This window comes from Neomonachus schauinslandi, chromosome 5, assembly GCF_002201575.2.
Source record: "Neomonachus schauinslandi chromosome 5, ASM220157v2, whole genome shotgun sequence".
In the NCBI taxonomy this organism is placed as follows: domain Eukaryota; kingdom Metazoa; phylum Chordata; class Mammalia; order Carnivora; family Phocidae; genus Neomonachus; species Neomonachus schauinslandi.
In genome coordinates this window covers 127,188,405-127,209,045 of record NC_058407.1, presented here as the reverse complement: position 1 = coordinate 127,209,045, position 20,641 = coordinate 127,188,405, and the positions used below count along the sequence as shown (strand labels likewise).

At 45.0% G+C, this 20,641-nt stretch overlaps 1 protein-coding gene across 2 annotated transcripts in view; it reads left to right on the top strand.

The window, feature by feature from the left end:
* The window catches only part of CELF2 (CUGBP Elav-like family member 2), a 295,483-nt gene that overhangs the window by 186,524 nt on the left and 88,318 nt on the right, over nucleotides 1–20,641 (top strand). For both annotated transcript variants that reach the window (XM_044915547.1, XM_044915546.1), the window contains one exon: nucleotides 2,185–2,267. In XM_044915547.1, the coding sequence (XP_044771482.1) occupies nucleotides 2,185–2,267 (83 nt within the window). The remainder of the gene's footprint in view (nucleotides 1–2,184; nucleotides 2,268–20,641) is intronic.

Below are 20,641 nucleotides of genomic sequence, written 5' to 3'. Positions count from 1 at the left end.
AAAAAAAAAAAAAAAAAAAAAAAAAAAACTACCATCAGGCCAAATGAACTCTGGTCACAGGAGTCAAAATAGCTAAAGTGAAAAACTCATCTAAAAAAATGGTCAGTCTGGCACCTGGGTGGCTCAGTCGGTTAAGTGTCTGACTCCTGATTTCAGCTCAGGTCATGATCCCAGGGTCCTGAGATTGAGCCCCATGTCAGGCTCCACACTGAGCTTGGGCCCTGCCTAAGATTCTCTCTCTCCCCCTCTCCATCTGCCCCCCCCAACTCAGTCTCTCTCTCTCAAAAATAAATAAATAATAATAAAAATGGTCACTCCACTATCTATGATTCTTTCAAGAAACTTAATGATTTTCAATTTCTTCCATCATGTAATTGAACTCCTACATTTTAGAGGTTTCTAATCCTTGGATGACTGTAGTTTGAGTGCCAAGAAGCAAAGATTGTATTGTGCTTTGTCCAGAAGGTGAAGGTTTTGTGTATTTTGTATATTTAATCTTGGTAGACTAAAACAAAATCGAATATATGACAAGTTTCCAAATTTCTTATCTAAATGAGGAGGAAGCACTGTAGATGTATTTAGAAATGCTGAATGAATGGAATTGAACTTTATTTTCCCCCACTCTTTAAAGATTTTATTTATTTGTTTAGAAAGAGAATGAGTGAGTGCACGTGCATGAATGGGAGAGGGGCAAAGGGGGAGGGGGAGAATCTCCAGCAGACTCCGAGCTGAGTGCAGAGCCCGACACAGGGCTCAATACCATGACCCCGAGATCATGACCTGAGTCAAAATCAAGAGTCAGATGTTCAACTGACTGAGCCACCCAGGCGCCCCTCTCTACTCTTTTGAATGAGTTTTTGTTTTGAAAAACCGGAATGCCTGAGCCAACCTTTGATGGCTTGCAATGCCAACTCCCTGTTGTCAACTCTGCCATTTTTTTTTTTTTTTTACTGTCCTTGGTCTTATTTACTTTATTCCCCTAAATAGAACTAAGGTTGATGCCAGAGTTCTGTGCATTTCTGTCATGGTACTTGGTATATATACTCTGTTTGGTGTGAGTACCTCTCAAAGCCCTCCCCAACTCTCTGGCTCCATGCTTTAGGACTCTCTAGTACACTCAGGGTCAAATATTTACAGTCTTCATGAGTGCATCCCCCCCTTTTCTGCCTCAGCACAACTTACAAAGACAGCTCAGAGGCATCATCTTCTTTCTTTAAAATTTTAAACATTTTTCCCACCCCCTTTTCCCAAGCCTGGCTGTGCTAAGAACCTATATGCTGATGAACAGATCATTAACTGGTATCACTATCTAATTTAAATAGCTGTGTTAACGAGTATCTTTGGCTACAAACTGAAGAAGGGGTCAAACATCCTTCAGAATGCAGAAGTAATGGTACAAGGCTTCAGCACCATTTTCTTTGGTGGAGGAGGTTGGTTGGGAAGAGGGGCTTGGGTGGCCTCTCCTGGGGGGTATTCAGCCCGGACTCCCAGACTCCCATCAGCTCTTGGAAATAAGGAATCCAAAAGTTGCTGGTTGATGTGCCGTAGCCATATCTAATAAGACGTGGGACAGTGTGTGCAAACATGGGTATGGGCGTGTGCCCACCCATACCGTAACTGAATTTCCAAACTGGTTAAAATAGCCCTGCATGTTGGCCAACAAATACTGAGTATCTCATATGTGGAACTTTGTGATATACACAATGGTGGAGATAAAAAAGAAGAAAGCAGTATCCCAGATTTTCAGAACCTTATAATCCAGTGGTCTAAACCATTGAGTTTAGAGAGTGTTTTAAAAATGTGACGTTCTAGAATATCCTTTAAGGAAATTGTAATTACTGTAAGTTCCTGCCATTGTCACTGTGATTAAACACTTCTCTGTATGTAGCTACACAAGCCCCGTTAACATGTCACCCACCACTTCCCCCCTCATTCCTGAAGAGCTGTGTTCCAGGTAGTTGGTGCACAGAGTTATGAATTGATCTCCAACGTGGGTAAAGCTAATAAATATGGTTTGGGTGAGAGGCACTGGTAAAAGCTTGAGATGTTATTACTGTTCTCATGCCCTTTATTATTTTTACATTGTGCATCCTTTTAAGTAGATTATTTGTTCGCCATAGTCTCCATTATATCTAAGCAAAGCATTCACAGAAATTTCTAAAACCTTTTCATTTCTCTCTGTAGGTTGTTGTTTCGTAACATTTTATACAAGAAAAGCTGCACTTGAGGCCCAGAATGCACTGCACAATATTAAAACTTTACCTGGGGTGAGTCGGTTTACTTTTGTACCAAAATCACTTTATTGCTTGAAAATGGTCCTTTCAACTGAAGGTTCTAGTTATGGGCTCTTAGTGGCAGAAATGACTTTGGTCTTTTGAGGAGTGTGTGCTGACCCCTCTGTTCCCCTCAGCAGCCAAACCAGCTGGCCAGCCCATAAAGAAGGACTGACATTAATGCTGATGGAAAGAGCTCTCAAATAGTATGTCCCCTCGTTAGAAAATCAGAGTGACCCCACTGGGTAGCAGCGGCTGCCAAAGAGTATTGGGTGGGCTAAGATTTTAAAAGGGGGGAAAAAAATCCAACACACACGAGAAAAGCAGATGGAAAAGGAAAAGCTTTTACTCACCAGGAGCCCCTTTTGAAATTTAGTCTTAGATTTTCTTTTGAAAGGACAAAATGTACCCTGTACAGCCATAATATTAAATCTCCTAATGGTTTCTCAACAGTCAACGATGGTTAACAAAGTCAATGTTTTAATGCCTAATTTGTGGCTTCTTGTTGATAGTGAACAGAAAATACAAAGCTTACAATTTTTTTCCATTTCATTCCTGGTAATATTTGATGGTTAGTACAATTCACTAGAAGTGAACTGATGTTGTATGTAGCTCCTGCATCAGAACACGTTATTTCTGGGGTTTTGTGGCAATTTTATATATTGCATGCTGGTGTAAAGTGTCCTGTGCTGTTTGCGTATTTTCCCCATTGACCCAAATATCAGTGATGAGTTCATTTAATATCCTACTGATGTGCGTTGGTTCTAATGAAGAACTTGTGGTAAGCGGTGCAATAATAATTTCATTGAAACCTGGTTTGATCAGAGTATAAGAAAGATAATACAGTGTCCCTAATGTTTTCAGCTGCCATTTTGCTGTCTCTGTGGACATACATGGACACCTGTGTATTCACATGCTAACATATGCACACATAGGCATTTTATACCCCATCACCCCCAGAAAGGAGAGCATTTGTTTAAATCACCTTAGGTCCATTGAAAATTTCATAGTATTTTATAGTGGCAAGACACTCAAGAAAAAGTTTTCAAACCATTAGCTTCTTAGCCACCCAAAAGTAATAAATTATGAACCATGGTCTTCAGTCCCACCTCTGTGGCTCCTCCCTTTTCCTTAAAGCAAATCAAAGAGCAGAGGATTCAGAAAAGCAAGCATGTGGTAGCAGAATCCTCCCTCCCCATTTTGCTACTTCTCCCTGAAACTTTTAAGGTGGTTTTAGTAAGGCAGGTTTTAGTACATCTAAGTGCTTTTGCTCAGTGACTTTTTTTTTTTAATATTATTTCAGCTTTGTTTTCCTTATAAATGGAATTTTTTTTTCAATATAAATTCTAGAAGCCTGCAGTGTTAGATCACATTATCAAATGAAGCAACCGAGACAAATATTTACTGGCTCAGCCGACAATAGGAAAAAAAAATTTTTTTTTTTTAATTTCTCAGTCTCCTAATCAAACCCAAACACCACTTTGTAGTCCTTCTTTTAAAAAGAAATACTTTATAATAATCAGCACACAAAATCCCTTCTGGTGTATTTTTAAAAACTCCTGAGATGACGAATTTATTTAGCATTTAGGGTATATTAATGCCGAATCACATTCTATTTTAAATTAATGCAAAGCTTGGGTAATTTGAATTCATCCACTCCACTAAAATTTGCACAACTCCCCAGTATGCCATCCTTAGTGGTGAAGACACTCTCAAGAAGCCCAGAGTTAATATGATGAGTGGGCCATGTTGAAAAACATACAAGGGGCTGGCAAGTCTGCTTCTGTTTGGGACATCTTACTCTGACCCTTTCCTAGCAAACAAGTAGCATCTTCAGTATTTAAAAAAAAAAAAATGTTGCATATATTCTGTTTTTCTCTTCTTAAAAATTCTGCATGTGGAAGTCAGGAATGGTGATTTTGGAGACCCGTTAAGTGCAAGGATTCTGGAGTTGAAAAAGATGGCTTGGGGATTGTTTCTTGGTTTTCTTTTTCTCCGGTTCAACTTCATCTGCCCCATTACCTGTGGCGGGTTAAAGGGAAATCGTGAGAAGCCAGGTCTGATTTGTAGGCTCCCAGCCTTCACAGTGCACACAGTGCTGGTACATTTGCCACTTCAAGTTAGGTAAGTGGGAACAGGGTTCCATATATTGCATTTACGGATAGTTCTGTCTGATGAACATCACCCTGAACAGCTATCGGGAAAACATGAAAGTTGGTTTCCTTTCAGCTGTGAGCTTTCGGTGGACAGAAAGAAATGGGACCAGACATAAAAGATTAATGCATATTTGGGGGGAAAAAATATTGTAGGGTGCCTTGCTGTTTGATTACAAGCCTTGGAATTAGTCAACATTTCCATAATTCTAAACCAATATACACCTGTTTTCTCACTGTGATGTGAAGGCACAACTTAATTTAACAGAACCCCTGCTGTGCTAAATCTCTCATTAACTACCAAGTGAGTTCGGTAATTTAAAGTTGTAGCACTACTATTTTAACTGGTTGCCTTCATATTATGAAATTAATAAGAAATTAATGATGCACTTTGCCATATGCCTTCAATTTCTTTCTGAATAAAAATAAAAGGGATAAAGAAAAACACATCAGCAGCTGACACTTTAAAGCTTTTCTGTTTATTATTTTTCCTGCGGATAAAATCCATTAAAAAGGCACTTGCTGCTTTTTTTTTTTTCCCCTAAAGTGTCCAAAACTTTCCATTTAAAACAAGATCAAATAGCGCTGGGTTGTCCCCCCCCCCCCCCCCGTTTAATTTTCTTTTGCAGCTGATGTTTTGTATCATAGAGAACTTTTATCGTGCTTCCAAACTTGATTGATGTTTAGGGACCCATCTTTCGGTCTTGAGAGAAACAAAGAACTCAGTATGGCAGAGGAAAAAAGTGCTGATGGGATATCTTATTCAGGCACCCTTCCTTCATGCCATGTGTGGGTCGTAGAGACCCTTTCCATAGTGGACGGGGGGATAGGGCGAAGGATCAGTGCAGAGTCAAAGGGCACATTTTTCACGCCATGTGACTGAGGAAGACACTGGGTCTTTCATCCTCTGAAATGCTCCCCAGAAATCCTAGAAATACACTATTGGAAACAAAGGGCACCAATTCAACAGCTCAGCACAGGGAGGAGCAAAGAATGAGCATCTGGGGGTCCTTTCCCTGGGTTGACCCCGCTGTCCTCTGGAAAGGGAGGCCTGACACTTGAGCAGCAGATCACATCTCAGGCACAATGCCTCACTTACTCCTGACATCCCGTTAGGTTAACAAAACACTAAGGAGTCTTGAGTGCCTACTGTGTGCCAGGCACTAAGCTAGAGCAGTTCGTGCGTGCGCATGCCTGCCCTTCAGCTGCGTAGTGAGTGAGACTCCCGTCACCCGGAAGAGAAGACCTCTGGTATGTCAGGCAGGACCACGTGACGAGCCCTTGGGCTGGCTGCAAACCTGACCTTTGCCGAAGCCGAGTCACTCGTGTTCCTGGACAGATTTTGGTTGCCTCCGCCTGTTGACAGGATAGCAAGTCGGGCTCAGAGGTGGCTTCTTTTGTTCAGGAAGGCACAGCCTACCTGGTAGAAGAAGTCAGTAGAAATGTCATCGTCCACCGTTGTATCTCCCAGAGAGAAATCTTTGTGAAGGCGACCTGCGAGATTCATTTTGTTCTCACCGACTTGATTTAGCTTAATTAAAAAATAAAATAAAGACCTTAATTGAGGCGCAGGAAAGCCCCCACGATCTTTTCAATAGTCAGACGTCCAGGGCCCCAGAGCCCTGTGCCCATGCCTGCACTGTGCCTTATGTCATTCTTCTTTCAAGGTCTTCACACATACTGTCTCTAGCAATAAGGCTTTCTGATTGAAAATCTACAGCAGTATCATTAGAGCATTCACTGTATAAATTAATTTAATTAAGGAGGTAATAACAGAGAGGAATACAGTTTTGAAAAAGCTCTTAAATTTTAACAGCAAGGAGGAATCAGAATCTAAATGTCTTGTAAAATATTAATTGCAAATTTCTTCCAGACATTTTCTCGGCCTATGCCTTACTTCTTCCTTTCTTTCTAGAATCACGACCAGTTTTATTAAATGCAGTTTATATTAAGGAGTTACTGCCCTGAGAGAACATTTGTTTAGAGCACTCCATTTTAGTGGTGGCTTACTGAAAGGTGTTTTATAATAACACATGCAATGTGAGCAAGGACTGCACGTAGATTGGAGATATAAAAACAAATGAGCCTCATCCAGTAGGAAGAAGCTGTAAATAAAACTGCCTCCTGGGACAAGTGTGTTCACCCACATGAAGTGAATGAGCCCCTCTTGGCTTGCCCTTGAAGAGATCATTTACCGACGTGGGTAGGCACTCTCTTTCCTCCCAGGTGGCTTTCCATGCAACTCTCCATAGAATTGTACCCCTGTGTCCTTTAAGAGTGGAATGCTGGGGGTTTAATATTCTCTCAATAGAACAGCTAGGCTCTCACTGGGACCAAATTCAATTTGCCCATTGAATGCATTTTGAGGTGCTCATTTTCTTTGAACCACCTCTTCTAATTATTAATAAGTATTTAATGCCTTTGTTCTCAGAGCCTTGATGATTATTTTTATCATGAATCATTATTATTTCTGTCATAAAATCCCTCAAACCCCATCTCATCATATCATGGATATTCCCCGCCCCCCGCCCTGAAACCATCTCACTTAAATCTAAGCCTAAGTAGACCGGGCTAGATAAAGTTTCTTCTCTGATGCCATTTACTTAAAACAGGAAGAAACGACCAAAACATCTGCACGAGCAGGATTCAGTCCTCAAAATCGTGTATCATGTAGAACACACAGAACATTCATGCACTCATTCGACAAGTCTTCATCGAATTTTTATTGTTTGCCCAGAACTGCTCCGGTAACTAGAGAATACAGTAGCAGCCACGCTATTTATAACTGAATCACCCCAAAACAAAGCAAGCCCACCATGCCTGTACATGCTTAATGCTTAATAAATAGCTCTTGGATATTTAGTGCCCAAATGAGTTAGTTTCACAAAATATTTCCAGAGGAGTCAAGTTTTGTTCCCGAAAAATGGCGGTTTTGCCCACAAGTGTTCCAAGTGCTCCAAAATCCAAGATGAATATAGATTTGCTGTTACATGTGTGAGAGAGATGTAATTTATATCCTATACCCAGAGCTCTACGTACGTCTCTATATACTTAAGATGGATATATATTCACACACATCCACATGCCGGTATTAATTCAGCCAAATAAATAAAACCAGGAAGATAGAGCTTAAAATTCCATTTTCTGTTTGGCCTGCCAACATAGCCTTCATTACTTTGTAGTCCCCTTTCTTGCATTAGGCTTCGTGAACTCTATCCTTCTTACGTTGGTTTGTCTGTTGGCTGGTCTCTGCTTCGAGTCAGGATCATGGCGAGTGCTCAGTGCATGTGCGAGGGTTCTTGAAAACTGCCATTTAATGGTGTTAATCCCTGCCTTCCACCTTCTTAACAGAAGAGGAGGCGCTGAATGAGATAATGTATGTAATGCTTTCTGAGCCCCTGAAGAAATGTGCTTCGAAGACATTGTTTCTACTTGACAGGTTGTATAGGTGTGAACTCCTCTCGGGTAGCAACCCAACATACCAAAAGTGTGTGCTGTGTAGTGTGTAAACTGGGAACATCGATTTGGTTTACGTTCTTGAGATTTGCATTTGCTGGATGGGGCCTGGGCCGAAATTGTTGGCCTTGTAGGACCTGCCCAAAGCAGCTATTCCCCTGCTGCCTGCATTGTTTTTAGTATAACCCTAAGTTCTGCAGAAATGAAAGCTAAACGAAAAGTAAGGACCTTTTTTTTTTTTTTTTTAAGATGACCTTGTGAGTGACTGTGATGGAGAGTGAGTGTCATGGCGTGGGTAGGGAGCAGCTCCTTGGGGGTGCACCTGCCCGCCTGGAGCCAGGCCAGCGTGGAGAAGGGCTCAAGCTGCAGAATGAAGCAGCCCCAAGTGAGATCGGGCAGGCATGGCAGGGGTGCTGAAAGAATCTCGGGGCCCAGTTGGTTCCCAGTCTGCAGGCCAATTGCAAGGGGTCTGGGAAAGCACCTTTTAATACTTCACAAAAAGCCCTTGGAACTCATCTAGTTCACACACCATAAAATTTTTACCTGCCACCTGACTGAGCAGAGGGTTCTTCTGCTTTAGGCTGGCAGGCATTCAGTTTAGTAGCTTTGATCGGCACGTAGTGATGTATGGCTTTGATTAACTAAAATGAAAACCTGGTTACTTTTAAAATAGGACCCACTCAATACAAGGAAGTCTGTGGGAGAAAATGAGGGGTCGTTGGTGGTGAAAAGTTGGAAATGACCAAGCGAAGCAGCCCAGCCAGCCCAGGGTTAAAACGGGGAGCAGCGGGGTGCCTGGGTGGCTCAGTTGGTTAAGCAACTGCCTTCGGCTCAGGTCATGATTCTGGAGTCCCAGGATCGAGTCCCACATCGGGCTCCCTGCTCGACAGGGACTCTGCTTCTCCCTCTGACCCTCCCCCCGCTCATGCTCTCTCTCTCTCATTCTCTCTCTCAAGTAAAATGGAACTTGGGTGGAAGGTCTTGCTTCCCTGGTTTTGCAAACAACATAGTCTCAACTACATACCTAGTTACCCAGATTGTTGTGAGGGCTTCGGAGAGCATCTGTGCAAATGCCTGAGCTCAGGGGCCCGGCCGGGGGTGCAGAATTGCCCCATGTGATGAAGCAGGACTGCGATCCCATTGGTAACATGTGAGGACACAATAGGGTGGCACAGTGGCAAAAAAAAAAAAAGAATAGTTAGATTTCAGAGGTACTTATTTCCCTTTGATATCCCGAGACTACCTCAGGAATATTAGGTTCACTCATTAGATCCCAGTTCCATTAGAGGTTGATAAGATTTCAGAAGAAGATTGTGGGGAGAATCCATGAATTTGATTAAAGTTCTGGATGGAATTGCAGAGGAAGGAGTTATGACAATCAAATGAAAGGGGAAAGGTTTTTTTCTAATTTTTTTTTTTTAAAGATTTTAATTTTAAGTTCTCTCTACGCCCAATGTGGGGCTTGAACTTACAACCCCAGGGGAAATTTAAAAAAAAAATAAAGTTGGAAAATAGTTCAAATTATGCCTTCAGAGTATTATGTAGTCCCCATGAGAACTCGTCCCCTGAAAACATTACTGTCGTGCCAGACAGACCATGGGAATCTGTCACGGGGTGGGGTGGGCACAGCTCAGGAGACTGTGTCCAGTGCAAGTGGGCTGGCCAGTTCTCAGCCTCAAGCTCCAGGCCATGAAAAAGTATGTGACCTGGGTGGGTGTGGAGAGAGTTCTCCCCAGGGTTCTTCCCCACCAACCACAATACGGAGAATGGCCGAGCTGAGGGAAGAGAGGCCAGGATCAAAGGGAGCCTTAGAACCCCCAGCGGGCCAGATCCAGTGCGGTGAGTGCAAGGCAAGCAGGCCAGCCCCTGGGAGGCGGGCAGGGAAAGAAGCTTCGTGTACCCTTTGCTCATTTGAGCCGCAGACTGTCACTGTGCACAGGTGCTCAGGGGGTCTCATTAGTATTTTATGACATAAGCTATTAAAGTTGTTTTGATAGGGGCGCCTGGGTGGCTCAGTCGTTAAGCGTCTGCCTTCGGCTCAGGTCATGATCCCAGGGTCCTGGGATCGAGCCCCGCATCGGGCTCCCTGCTCGGCGGGAAGCCTGCTTCTCCTTCTCCAGCTCCCCCTGCTTGTGTTCCCTCTCTCGCTGTCTCTCTCTCTGTCAAAAAATAAATAAAAATCTTTAAAAAAAAAAAAAAAGTTGTTTTGATAATAAAGCAGTATCTCAGGACTGCATCATTACTGCTCTCCCTACCCACAAGTCACCAAGATGAAAGCATAAACAATAAACAGTTGCCTGCAGGAGATTGCAGAGAAGGGACACGGTGACAAATGTTCTCTTTGACACTGTGTATCGTCCCTGACTGTCATTACTTCCCACCAGTACTCAGAACACACACGTGTACTGCCGTCCCCTCGCCCACCAGCTCCGAGGCGCTCTGGAAAGTGCTTCCTTTCTTCCTCTGCAAAACGAGGTGGTTGCACTCAGTGGTTCTTAGAGTCCTTTCTAGTCTTGCAGGACTGTTCTCCTGTGCTTTCTCTACAGTGATGTCCTACTTAAGGAAGAATATCTGTGTGTACATCTGTCTGTCTGCCTGCCTGTTCATCTAAGGGAGGCAGGCAGATGGACATGACTTGCTTCAGCTGTGTGTTAGTAACTTCAGAAGACAGTTGAACCTTGAACCATGCTGGTTTGAATGCGTGGGTCCACTTACAGGTGGATTTTTATATATAAATACAGTACTGTAAAATGTATTTTCTCTTAGGATTTTCTCAATGGCACTTTTTTTCTTGCCAGCTTACTTGACTGTAAGAGTACAACATATAATACATATAACATTCAAAATACATGTTAATGGGCCGTTTATGTGATTGGTAGTAGTTAGGCTTTTGGAGTTAAGTTTTTGGAGAGTCAAAAGTTATACACAGATTTTTGACCACACCGGAGGATGGTGCCCCTAGCCCTCCCATTGTTCAAGGGCCAACTGTACCTTATACAGAAGAATCTGGACCATTCAGATTCTCTGGACATCTACTTCTCATGCCCCTCTGGTTTTGAACCAACAGAGAGTCTACCACTCATAACTTTCCCACCATCGGGAAGGAGGGGGAGGTGATGAGGGCTAACAAGCCAGTCTAATTCCTTGCTTACGGCCTTGGTTTGACAAGTAAGGGCACGAGGCTTCAGGATTATTGGTGGATATCTGTCACCTGTTTGATTCCTGTCCCCAGTTAACAGGGGTGAGTGAGTCACCTGTGTTTGTAGATGGCTTTACAGTGTTGTTGGTTATCCCTTCTAAAAATATTTCAGGTGATGTATTGATAGCGTTCACCTTGTTATACTGAGGACACTGAGGCACTGGGAGATTAGATTAACTTCTCTGACCTCCCCTAGCCAAGCAGTGACAGCACTAGAATTAGAGCCACAGTTGCTAAAACTCCCCAGGAGCGTGGTCTCCTGAGAGTGGGTTCGGCACGATGTTCACCACATCCTAGGGGTAGGGAGCATGACTCGGGAGGCCGGCACAGCACAGCAACAAAACCACTGCAGAAGTCGCCGTGTGCTGGTTGTCCACGGAATCAGGCACCATGGGGAGGCTCTGTGACTCTGTTACTTGGAATTGTCACAGCATCTCCACAAGGCATGTAGCCAATGGCCCCGCTGGCTGGTGAGGAACGGAAACTCAGGAGTGACTTGTCCAGGGTTAGACAGCTGGTGACCGTGAGTCCCTGACCCTGGAGGCCACTGTTGGTGGCGCGGAGGCTTGCAGGTCCTGGGCCCGGCTGGGTCCCGTCGTTTCAGGAGACCAGCGGCTAGTGTGCCCCCTTAGTACTGCCATCGCTCCATCGATCCCCTCGGAACGCCCGCGTCTGCTCCCTTGGGAGCTGTCCTGAAATAGATCTGTATCCTCAGCTCTTTGACCGCTAGAGCTGGCCGTGTCACACGGTGAGCTCACCCGAGGGGCAGAGCATCTGGGTCCTGGTGCTTCGCTAATAAGCAGGCCTCCCCGGAAGGCAGCTGGTGCCCTCCCCCAGAAGCCGGTCCTGATGCCACCTGATGCCACCGCTTTGCCAGAGATGCGAAGCCAAGCTCTCTTGGCCAGGCTGACACCACCGGCCTCATGGGTGGGTGCGGCGAGAGCCATTTGCTGTGACTTGGATCTGAGGTTCCTCACACCAGGCTCTCAAAGAGGGAGCTACCCATCAAAGGCAGTCACTCCTGTAAGAGGAACTGCTTTGCAAAAGTGATTATAAATGCAACACCTTTCTTCAGAGGAATGTAGCTTTACTAACACCATCTCATTAACATTCATGTTATTAGGGTCCTTTTCTTTATCTGCATCCACAGGCTCTCGGTCCCAGTCCCCAATCTGCATTCTAATGCCCTGCTCCGTCCATCTGGCCTCCCCTCCATCTCTTGGCTCTGTGTCCATCCATAGGGGAAGGGCAGAGTGGGGGCTGGGCTCATCTCAGAAGATCAGGCACAAACCCCGTGGCTCACCATCCGAGCATGAAGCAGCAAGCCAGCAGGCAGGCCGTGGCCGGGCAGGAGGGCTGGCAAAGAAGTGGACGTTCCAGCCATCCTCAATCATCACGCCCCCCGCCCCGGTATTTTACTCTTGAGTCTGCAGGGCCCCCGAATCATCTGAATCCTCTGCTTCTGAAAACAGGGAACCAGACACTGCACCCCAGAAGAGCACACTAGGAAAGAAGCAGCAGGTGCCACGGATGGGGTCGCACACAGCCCCCTCCGCGGCCACGCTCACAGCCACGACATAGTCAGGGGCTTTCCCTCGAGTCCAGGAGGCTTGGGTGTCCTCTCTCTGTCCCCATCCAGCCACCTGCTCTGTTCCCCCCCATTGTCGGCAGGCAAGGTAGGACCAAAGGCTGAGTGCGATAGGAGGGCAAGTTACCTAGTTAATTCCATCTGGGCATCATGCCACGATTGCTTTGTTGACGTGAATGTAGATACATGGGTGTGTCATGGAGACTTGGTTGCGTGCCCGCCACCACCGCCACCGGCCTGGTGGTGACAGCAGGAGCCGGGACGCCGTGTTATGGTTCATGGAGTTAGACCGGGAGTTCTCTGATCTCGGGGCCACCGAGTCCTATGCTCCCATCCTTTATCAGGGACCGGAAGGACCAAATTAAAGTGAGGAACTAGGTTCCCTAGAAACTCACCTCCGCCCTGAAGGTTAAACTGGGTGACCGCGGGTCAAATTCTGCCCTTTGTGCGCTTACCCACGCATACACTGTATTTAGTTTCTTCAGAAAAGCATATATATAAATACAGTACCAGGAAACCATGCCAGATGTTTTGTACTAAGTGGTGCATGAGGTCCAGTGCACCGTGGACCCAGTGCCCTCGAGTCACATGGATTAGGAAATAGAAAGTTAATTACTGTCATTGCATATATACTGTAAGCTGGGTGTAAATGCAGAACAGTAGTGCTAGAACTCCAGAAGTTTGTTTCTGGCAAATTTTGGTTTTGTAAATGTTTTGTCTAAATGACCGATATTTTTCAGTGGCTTTCAGAATTTAGATAATTTTAACCAAGTAGCAATAGCAATAATTAACGTTTACTGAGCACTTACTATATCTTGGGCACTGTGCCCAGGTCTTTAATTATACACCTGAGCTCATGAAAATAGTAAAATAATAGGTAAATAATAAAACAGTGAGTAATAATTTGTTTTCCCCCTCTGGTTGCGCTTTCAACGAGAAGACTATCATTCCAAATTTAAAAGCATTAAAGGAGTTTTGACTATTACAGAAAAGTTCCCTAACAAATCATGGAATGTCTCTTCTGGCTAATAATTTACCTCCTCCACCTAGATACAAGGATGATGTGAAAGACAACTGTCCTCTAATTCAGTTTAACTTCACCTGTAATCCTAACCATTCTTCATATCTGATGATTCACTAATATTTACAAACTATAACTTAAATAGGGAGAGGCGCTTCAGCCTAGATTTGGACGAGCCGTATCTTAGATTTCTTTTACAGCTCATGGAGGCGTTAACTATAATCACAAATCCTACCAAAACTCACAGGTGCCACTGGGGCATCAATTAAAGAACCCTAATCACTGAGTTACCCAAATCATTCCTGAGTCAGCATTGCCCAGATGGAAAACCTGGAGGTCATTAACCAAAACTAAATATCATCCAGTAAGGAAAAGAAGAGTCCCAAACCTAGGAAATCCTGGGGCTGCTTTCAGTAGATTTCCGTTTACTTGAATGTGGTTCCCTGGGTCAGCAGAAGAAGAGGGGGCATGTGGAGGAAAAGAGACCCCATCTCATCAGAGGTCATGGACTGTGGAAGCTAAAAGTGTTTTTGGAGACAGTACTGCCCACCCCTCATGTTACAGATGGGGAAGCAGAATCCCAGAATAGGTGGCGAGGTGGGGTGGGAGGGGCAGTGCGAGCCTGTTGCTCTTGTCCACGCCTCACGCCCCCACAATTCCTGTACGAGATTATACCAAACACGTCACTTAAAGAATCAGAAATTCAGGACCCAAATGACCCCTGTCCGTGGCATTACCACTGTATGATGTGAGGCAGCCGAACGTGGTGATTCTTTTCTCCTTTCCACCCTCTGAGAAAGACTCAGGAATAATGTTCTTCCTGGCCATTTACCTAAAATGACAGGTGAACTAGATGAATTTTTACAGAAGGGATGAAGAAAAGCGAAAATCATCCCAAGTTTAAGTCCATTTGCCTCTAGTGATTAGTAACTCGGGCTGCACCATAGACTCACCTGGGGAGCTTTTGAAATTACATATGCCTGGGCTGTGCCCCAGGCAAATTAAATAAGACTCTCTCAGGGGCGGGGAGCCCTGTATTGGTATTTTTAAAGTGATCCCAGTGTTCAGCCAACTTTGGAAACCACTGTTGGAGAATGATCACCATCAACCCCCAGGGTAAGGTGATGGTGATTAACCTTTTTCCTTCTTCTGCTCATTTGGATGCGTGGGAGCACTCCCACCTGCTGGTTACCCTCCCACAAGTGCAGGTAGCCTTGCTACTCAGAGTGTGGTCCATGGGCCAGCAGCACTGGAATCATCAAGAATGTGTTAGATACGCTGACTCTGGGGCCTCGCCCTGGACCTGTATTTGCCCTAGATCCCGGGTTCTGTGTACGCATAGCAAAGTTTGATGCGTATGCACCGGTAGGACCAGGGCTCACCAGGACTGTTATCCTGGGACTCTATCACAGTTCACTTTTAGACAGCTCTGACTGCATATGCATGCATACCTCCTGCAGGAGGGTGGGTATGTTTTCCGCATCTCAGTGCTCAAGAGGGCGGAGCTGCTTTGTGACTGGAGGCAGAACCACCTTCCCTCATTTCCTTGCAGGCTTCCGAAAGTGATCTGGGTGACCCGACCATGTGGGACAGGTCGGGAAGGAGGTAGAGAGGTCACTGGCATATGAGGAGGTCTTTTGTTGTCCGGCAGCCTCTTTGGATATGGGCAACTGGGTCTTTTCCATGCCATCGACTCTCCAAGACCTGCCGGAAAATCCCGCATGAGTGAGACTTACGTAGAATTAATATGCCCCAGCCTCTAAGAGGATGAATGGACTTGGTGCTATTTTAAGCGCAGGTTTTCTGGCCAGAATAAGCTCATTCTAAAGCAAGAGGAACAATTTGCTGCCACACAGAGTTAATCCCTAATACTCGGCAGTGCGGTCCCACCTTGCAGAAACCGTAGGCGTGTAGAGTCCTTGCTGTTTGACCATTCATGGACCTGCAGGTCCTTACAGGGGAGCAAAGCCCTTACTGCCCTGTCTCTCTCCACAGCCACAGCCTGAGAGACGCGCGCGGACAAAGAAAATGTAACGACCACATGAGTGCTAGGGTAGAACATACTGCCTCCTAGGAGGAGGTACTTTATAAACCTGTATACGTGTGTTAATTGGGGAGGCTTACAAAGAATGTCAGCTGCCCTACATAGTGGGAAATCCATGGGATTTCCCTGGAGCGGGTTCTTGGGTTCCACCCCTGCTTCTTGTGCATCTGGAGACGTGTTTCCCACGTCGGGTTGCTCACAATCCCTAGAAATACAACAGACATCCTGGGCAGCAGTCTCTAAGCCCAGAGTCATTTGTTTCACAGAGAAATTCAAACCGACACAGCCAGCGTGTGCCTAAGTCCCGCTGTTGCCTTGTCAGACTGGCGTCAACGTGTGACCGAATGAGAAGCAGAAAGTGACCAGAGGAACCAGGTGGGAAAGGAAGTCAAGACGGGCCAGGCCGAGAGATGAGTGCACCCCGAGGGGAGGACGCATGTGGGGTGCCATACCTGCCGAGGGTGTGTTAGACCGGCACGGAAAAAGGGACCCGGGAAAGGCCTATAGGAGGGGAGAGTCAAATTATCAGGCCTTGGGCGCCTGGGTGGCTCAGATGGTTAAGCGTCTGCCTTCGGCTCAGGTCATGATCCCAGGGTCCTGGGATCGAGTCCCACATCGGGCTCCCGGCTCAGCGGGGAGCTGCTTCTCCCTCTGACCCTCTCCCCTCTCATGCTGTTTCTCTCTCGCTCGCTCTCTAAAAAATAAATAAAATCTTTAAAAAAAAAAAATTATCAGGCCTCCCTGGGAACTTAGGCAAGCCAACGCCCTGTGTTTATTTCGTTGATCACAACCAAATGACTGGCTCATGAGGAAAAGCCCTCCACTGAGTTTGTGTGGCCCCAAGGACAGAAACATCATCAGCATCGTTCTTTTCTGACATCACCTCAGAAGTCAGGCCACATCCCTTGTGCTGCCTGCTGTCAGCTTATGGTCCAAGCACAAGCCCAGCCAGACTCGCGAGGGGAGCAGACTGCCCCTCTTGAGAAGGGAGATACTGAAGGACCAGGGAGGAGTGTACAGCAGACGCTGGGTTTCATCCTCGCATTGCTCTCCCCACTTCTGTGTTTCAGTCTCTGATTAGAGATGAATTAATAGATTGGGGCTGCAGCGGAGCTTCTCCTTCCTAACCAGGCATTTTTGGAGACTGACACACCATGCTTTCCCATCGGTAGTCACTGTGCCTGAGTCCCAGGGGCTGAGCCCCTCACCCTTGGCCTTGGCAAGAAGCACAAGTCCATACCCCTCATAGCAGCAGGGTGTGGCGGCCAGAGTCAGCACATTGGCTCATTAGTGAAGATGAGCTCTAGACTCTCAACCCAGTTGACTAACCATGAAATCTCCTTTGCGTGAAAGGGAGGGAGTGAGCGAGCAAGGATGAGGACATTTTGGTCTTTGTAGCAATCTTTGGTGATGCCTCCTCAAGGTACTTTGACGATGTTGGCTAAGCAGAAGTGTGTTGTGCCAGTGTGTAAGGGCATGCCCATGTTATATTTCTATGTAATTCGCCTCACAGGAGATAGCCACTCATGTTCAGGGATGGGAAAAGGAAAATGGAAAAACACTTTGCATACAAGTCATGGACCTCTTATGAAGCAGGTCTCTTGAAGGCATCTGTACACAGTGCCTGAGTCCCAAAATAGCATCCCATGGACCATGACCTTCAGTATCTTTGACAGCATTTGGTTGGACAGATGTTGTAGTTGGAGTTTTTTGGGTGCATTCATAAGCATCTTAGCTTGACTCTCTTCTCTGAACATGATATGCCCTTCAAGTCTTCTGGTAATGTCGATGTTAATTATTTCCCATGGTAATTTTAAAAGGCCTTAGTGGGAAAATGAAAATTTAGCTCTGACTTTAACAAAATTCTAAACAATGAAAGAATAAATACACTGGCTGGCTAGGCATGGTATCGATTTACCCAAGGGAAAGTTGGATAAGCCTAAAGCTTGAAATGCTGAAGAAGCCGGGGTGGAGCAGAGCTGAGTGTAAAAGAGAACCTATAAAGACATCTTAAGCCATAAGCCTTCCAGGAGCTTTCATTACACAGCGAAGAGAAGTCACTGAAAACCTACTTTCTCCCAATAAAAAGGACAGTGCTGTTTCTCATGAGGATAGCAAGCCAAGAACTAGGCTTGCCCCAGGGTTCTGTTTTCACCCCTTCGTTCTCACTCTGCACGAGTTCTGATTTCCGTCATTCATCCTCTGCTTCCAGTGCCCTGCTGCCTCTCAAATCTTGATCTTGATATCAAACTTCTCTGATTCTAGCTGCTACTGGAAAGTTCCATGCAGTTGGTCCACAGGCAGCAGTAAAACTAAGCACCCAGGCCCCCTTCACGTACTACCTGTCTGAGTGGTTGGGGACACCACCCAAGACAAAAAGCCGGAAGTCATCCTCAACCCCTCCTCTTCCCATACCGCCCCATCTCAGTACCCCATTTCTGATCAGCAAGGAAATCCTGTATTCTCCCTTAGCAGCATCTCTGGAATTCTGCCCTCTTTATCAGTTGGGACGAGTTGTCACCACAGCTAGTAAAAGCACAGAAGGGATTAAGAGATTCTCAAAGTTCTCCCTATAATGACTACACTCATTCATCTTCCAGGCACTCCCTTGAGTGGGAGGGGATGGGGTAGAATTAGGACACTGTGGTTGCACGTTACCCCCAGTGCGCTGCAGGAGTGTGTGAACGTGGTTGTGTTGTGTCTTACGGCAGAAAAAATGGACACACCTGCTGGTCTTAAGGGTGAGATCCGACCTCCACACTGTGTCCCTTACTTTTTCTCCAGCTTCTATGACGCGCTTGTTCACGCACTGCATTCCAGCCATTGGATCCCACGCAAGTGTTGTTTTACTTCTGTGAAGGTGGAATCGAATATTCCTTCATTTTAATCCACTGTAGCAGATGCTGAGATTCAACCTGTCACTGCTGAATCTTACTCTCCCCAGTTGTTCAACTACCTGTCTCTCCCGTAGTAAGCTCCAGATGCCTCAAGGAGAGAGAGCTCTCAGAGCCCAGCCTCATACTAAAGATGCTGCTCAACAAATGGGTGTTGAATACATGAACTCTCCAGAATAGCTTTTATTCATCGACACTCTCTCAATATAAAAAAATCTCAAGAGTTCTTTACAAACTGGTGGAGTACAAGAGGGAGGTGGGAGAGTGGTCTTGATACTTGGGCTCTCCGTTACAATCCTTTTGGTCAGGTTAGACCCCTACTCTTTTTTTTTTTTTATTCAAACATTTTTAATCCAGAAGACAGTCATTTTTGGTGAGGCATGAACACGTGTGGTCACAATGCATTTTTTACTCTGGTTATAACACCTAAATGAATTAAGAAAATAAGAGCTTATAATCCTGGGTTTCTCTGCAGCTTATTATTTAATCTGACTCAGTCCTCAAAATCATGCATTGAGGTTTCCATTATGATCCTTGCTTCAAATAGTTTACCAAGGGTTAAGGAGGTCAAGTGGCTTGACCATAGGTACTTGGAATTGGCCAAGTTGAGCCAAGACTCAAACCCAGACCTTGTGTTGGTAACTCTCCACTACAGAGAAAATAAAGCATCCCAAATTTCCCAAGACCTCAGTCAGAGAAGAAAGCATCAAAATAGATGAGCCAGTGCAGATCAAGTGCTGTCAAGAAAGGCTTCTTGCCTTTCTTCCTTAATATAAAATGTCTCCCATATTCTTAATGTATCCCCTTTCTGAGTTTTCCTCTGCCATTTGAATTTTGGTTACAGTACTGTATACTGGAAGGCCTAAACCAGAATCTGATCTTCAGAAGACTGAGCTTCAGGGTAAGGGTATTTATAGAACAATTGAACTGTCATAATTTCCCTGAGCACTGCCAACAAGTAATTTCCAAAGTTGGTAAACGATCTCACACCTGAGAGTAGAAGGTAGGAAGCAAAATGAGACAGTAAAATTAAAGTCGAACTCATAAAGAATTAGCTGCACTGGAGGAGAGATCTTCATTTGGCAAAATATCAACCAAAGTTTAGGACTACTGTAGAAGATGAGATGAATAAATAGAGTTGCTAAAAACAATATCAGATGTTTAATGGATTTGCATTTTAAACATGGCTAATATGAAATAGCCCTTAAGGCATTTTTTTTTCAAACTTGCCATCTATTTTTAGTAGGGAATAATTTTTTAAAAACCAGCCTCATTTGTTTAAAAAAAAAAAAGATACTTAATCATTTCTTGCCTAAACGTGATTAAGAGAGGAAATTACACTAGTTATCTGCTTCCATTCACTTAGTATAAATCCCAAAGGCCATGGAGGTAGCTAAATAAACAAATGGAGAAAGGCTCCTGAGTGAGGTATCGTATTTATTTGTCTGATGTAAATGGAGTTGTCATTCCTAAGCCAATCAAACCATGCATTTTTTATGAGAGGTTGCAACTTGCAGATACGGAAATGTTAGACACTAATTAATAAACGTGGCTGGCAGAGCCACTCAAACAATTCAGGACTCTGACGCTAAGCTAGGGAAGGATCAGTAGAATACAAAATTCAGTGGGGCTTTTCCGTGGATTTGATGAGACACCGGTACCCCGTCAGAAGGTTCAAGAGAAGATACAGCTGGCTTAAGTTTTCCAAGTTAGTTTTGAACCAGAGGTTTTAAAGATTTGCTTGATAGAAGGGTATTCTCGTGGTGGCTTTAGTTTGCCTTGAAGTTGAAAGGGAACCTGAGATTAAGGGATAAGGCATCGCTAATCTTAACAGCGTTGAAGCCGCAGAGAGTGGGCGCAGGGAGCCCTGTGCTGCACGTGGAACACCCATAAACTCCACGGTTGGTATAGGGAGGGGTTTTGCTTTGTGTCACATTTAATTGAGCTCATACAGCTTGTAAATATTGCAGATGAATTACTGGAAATCTCTCCAAACCTTACAAAGGGAAGAGC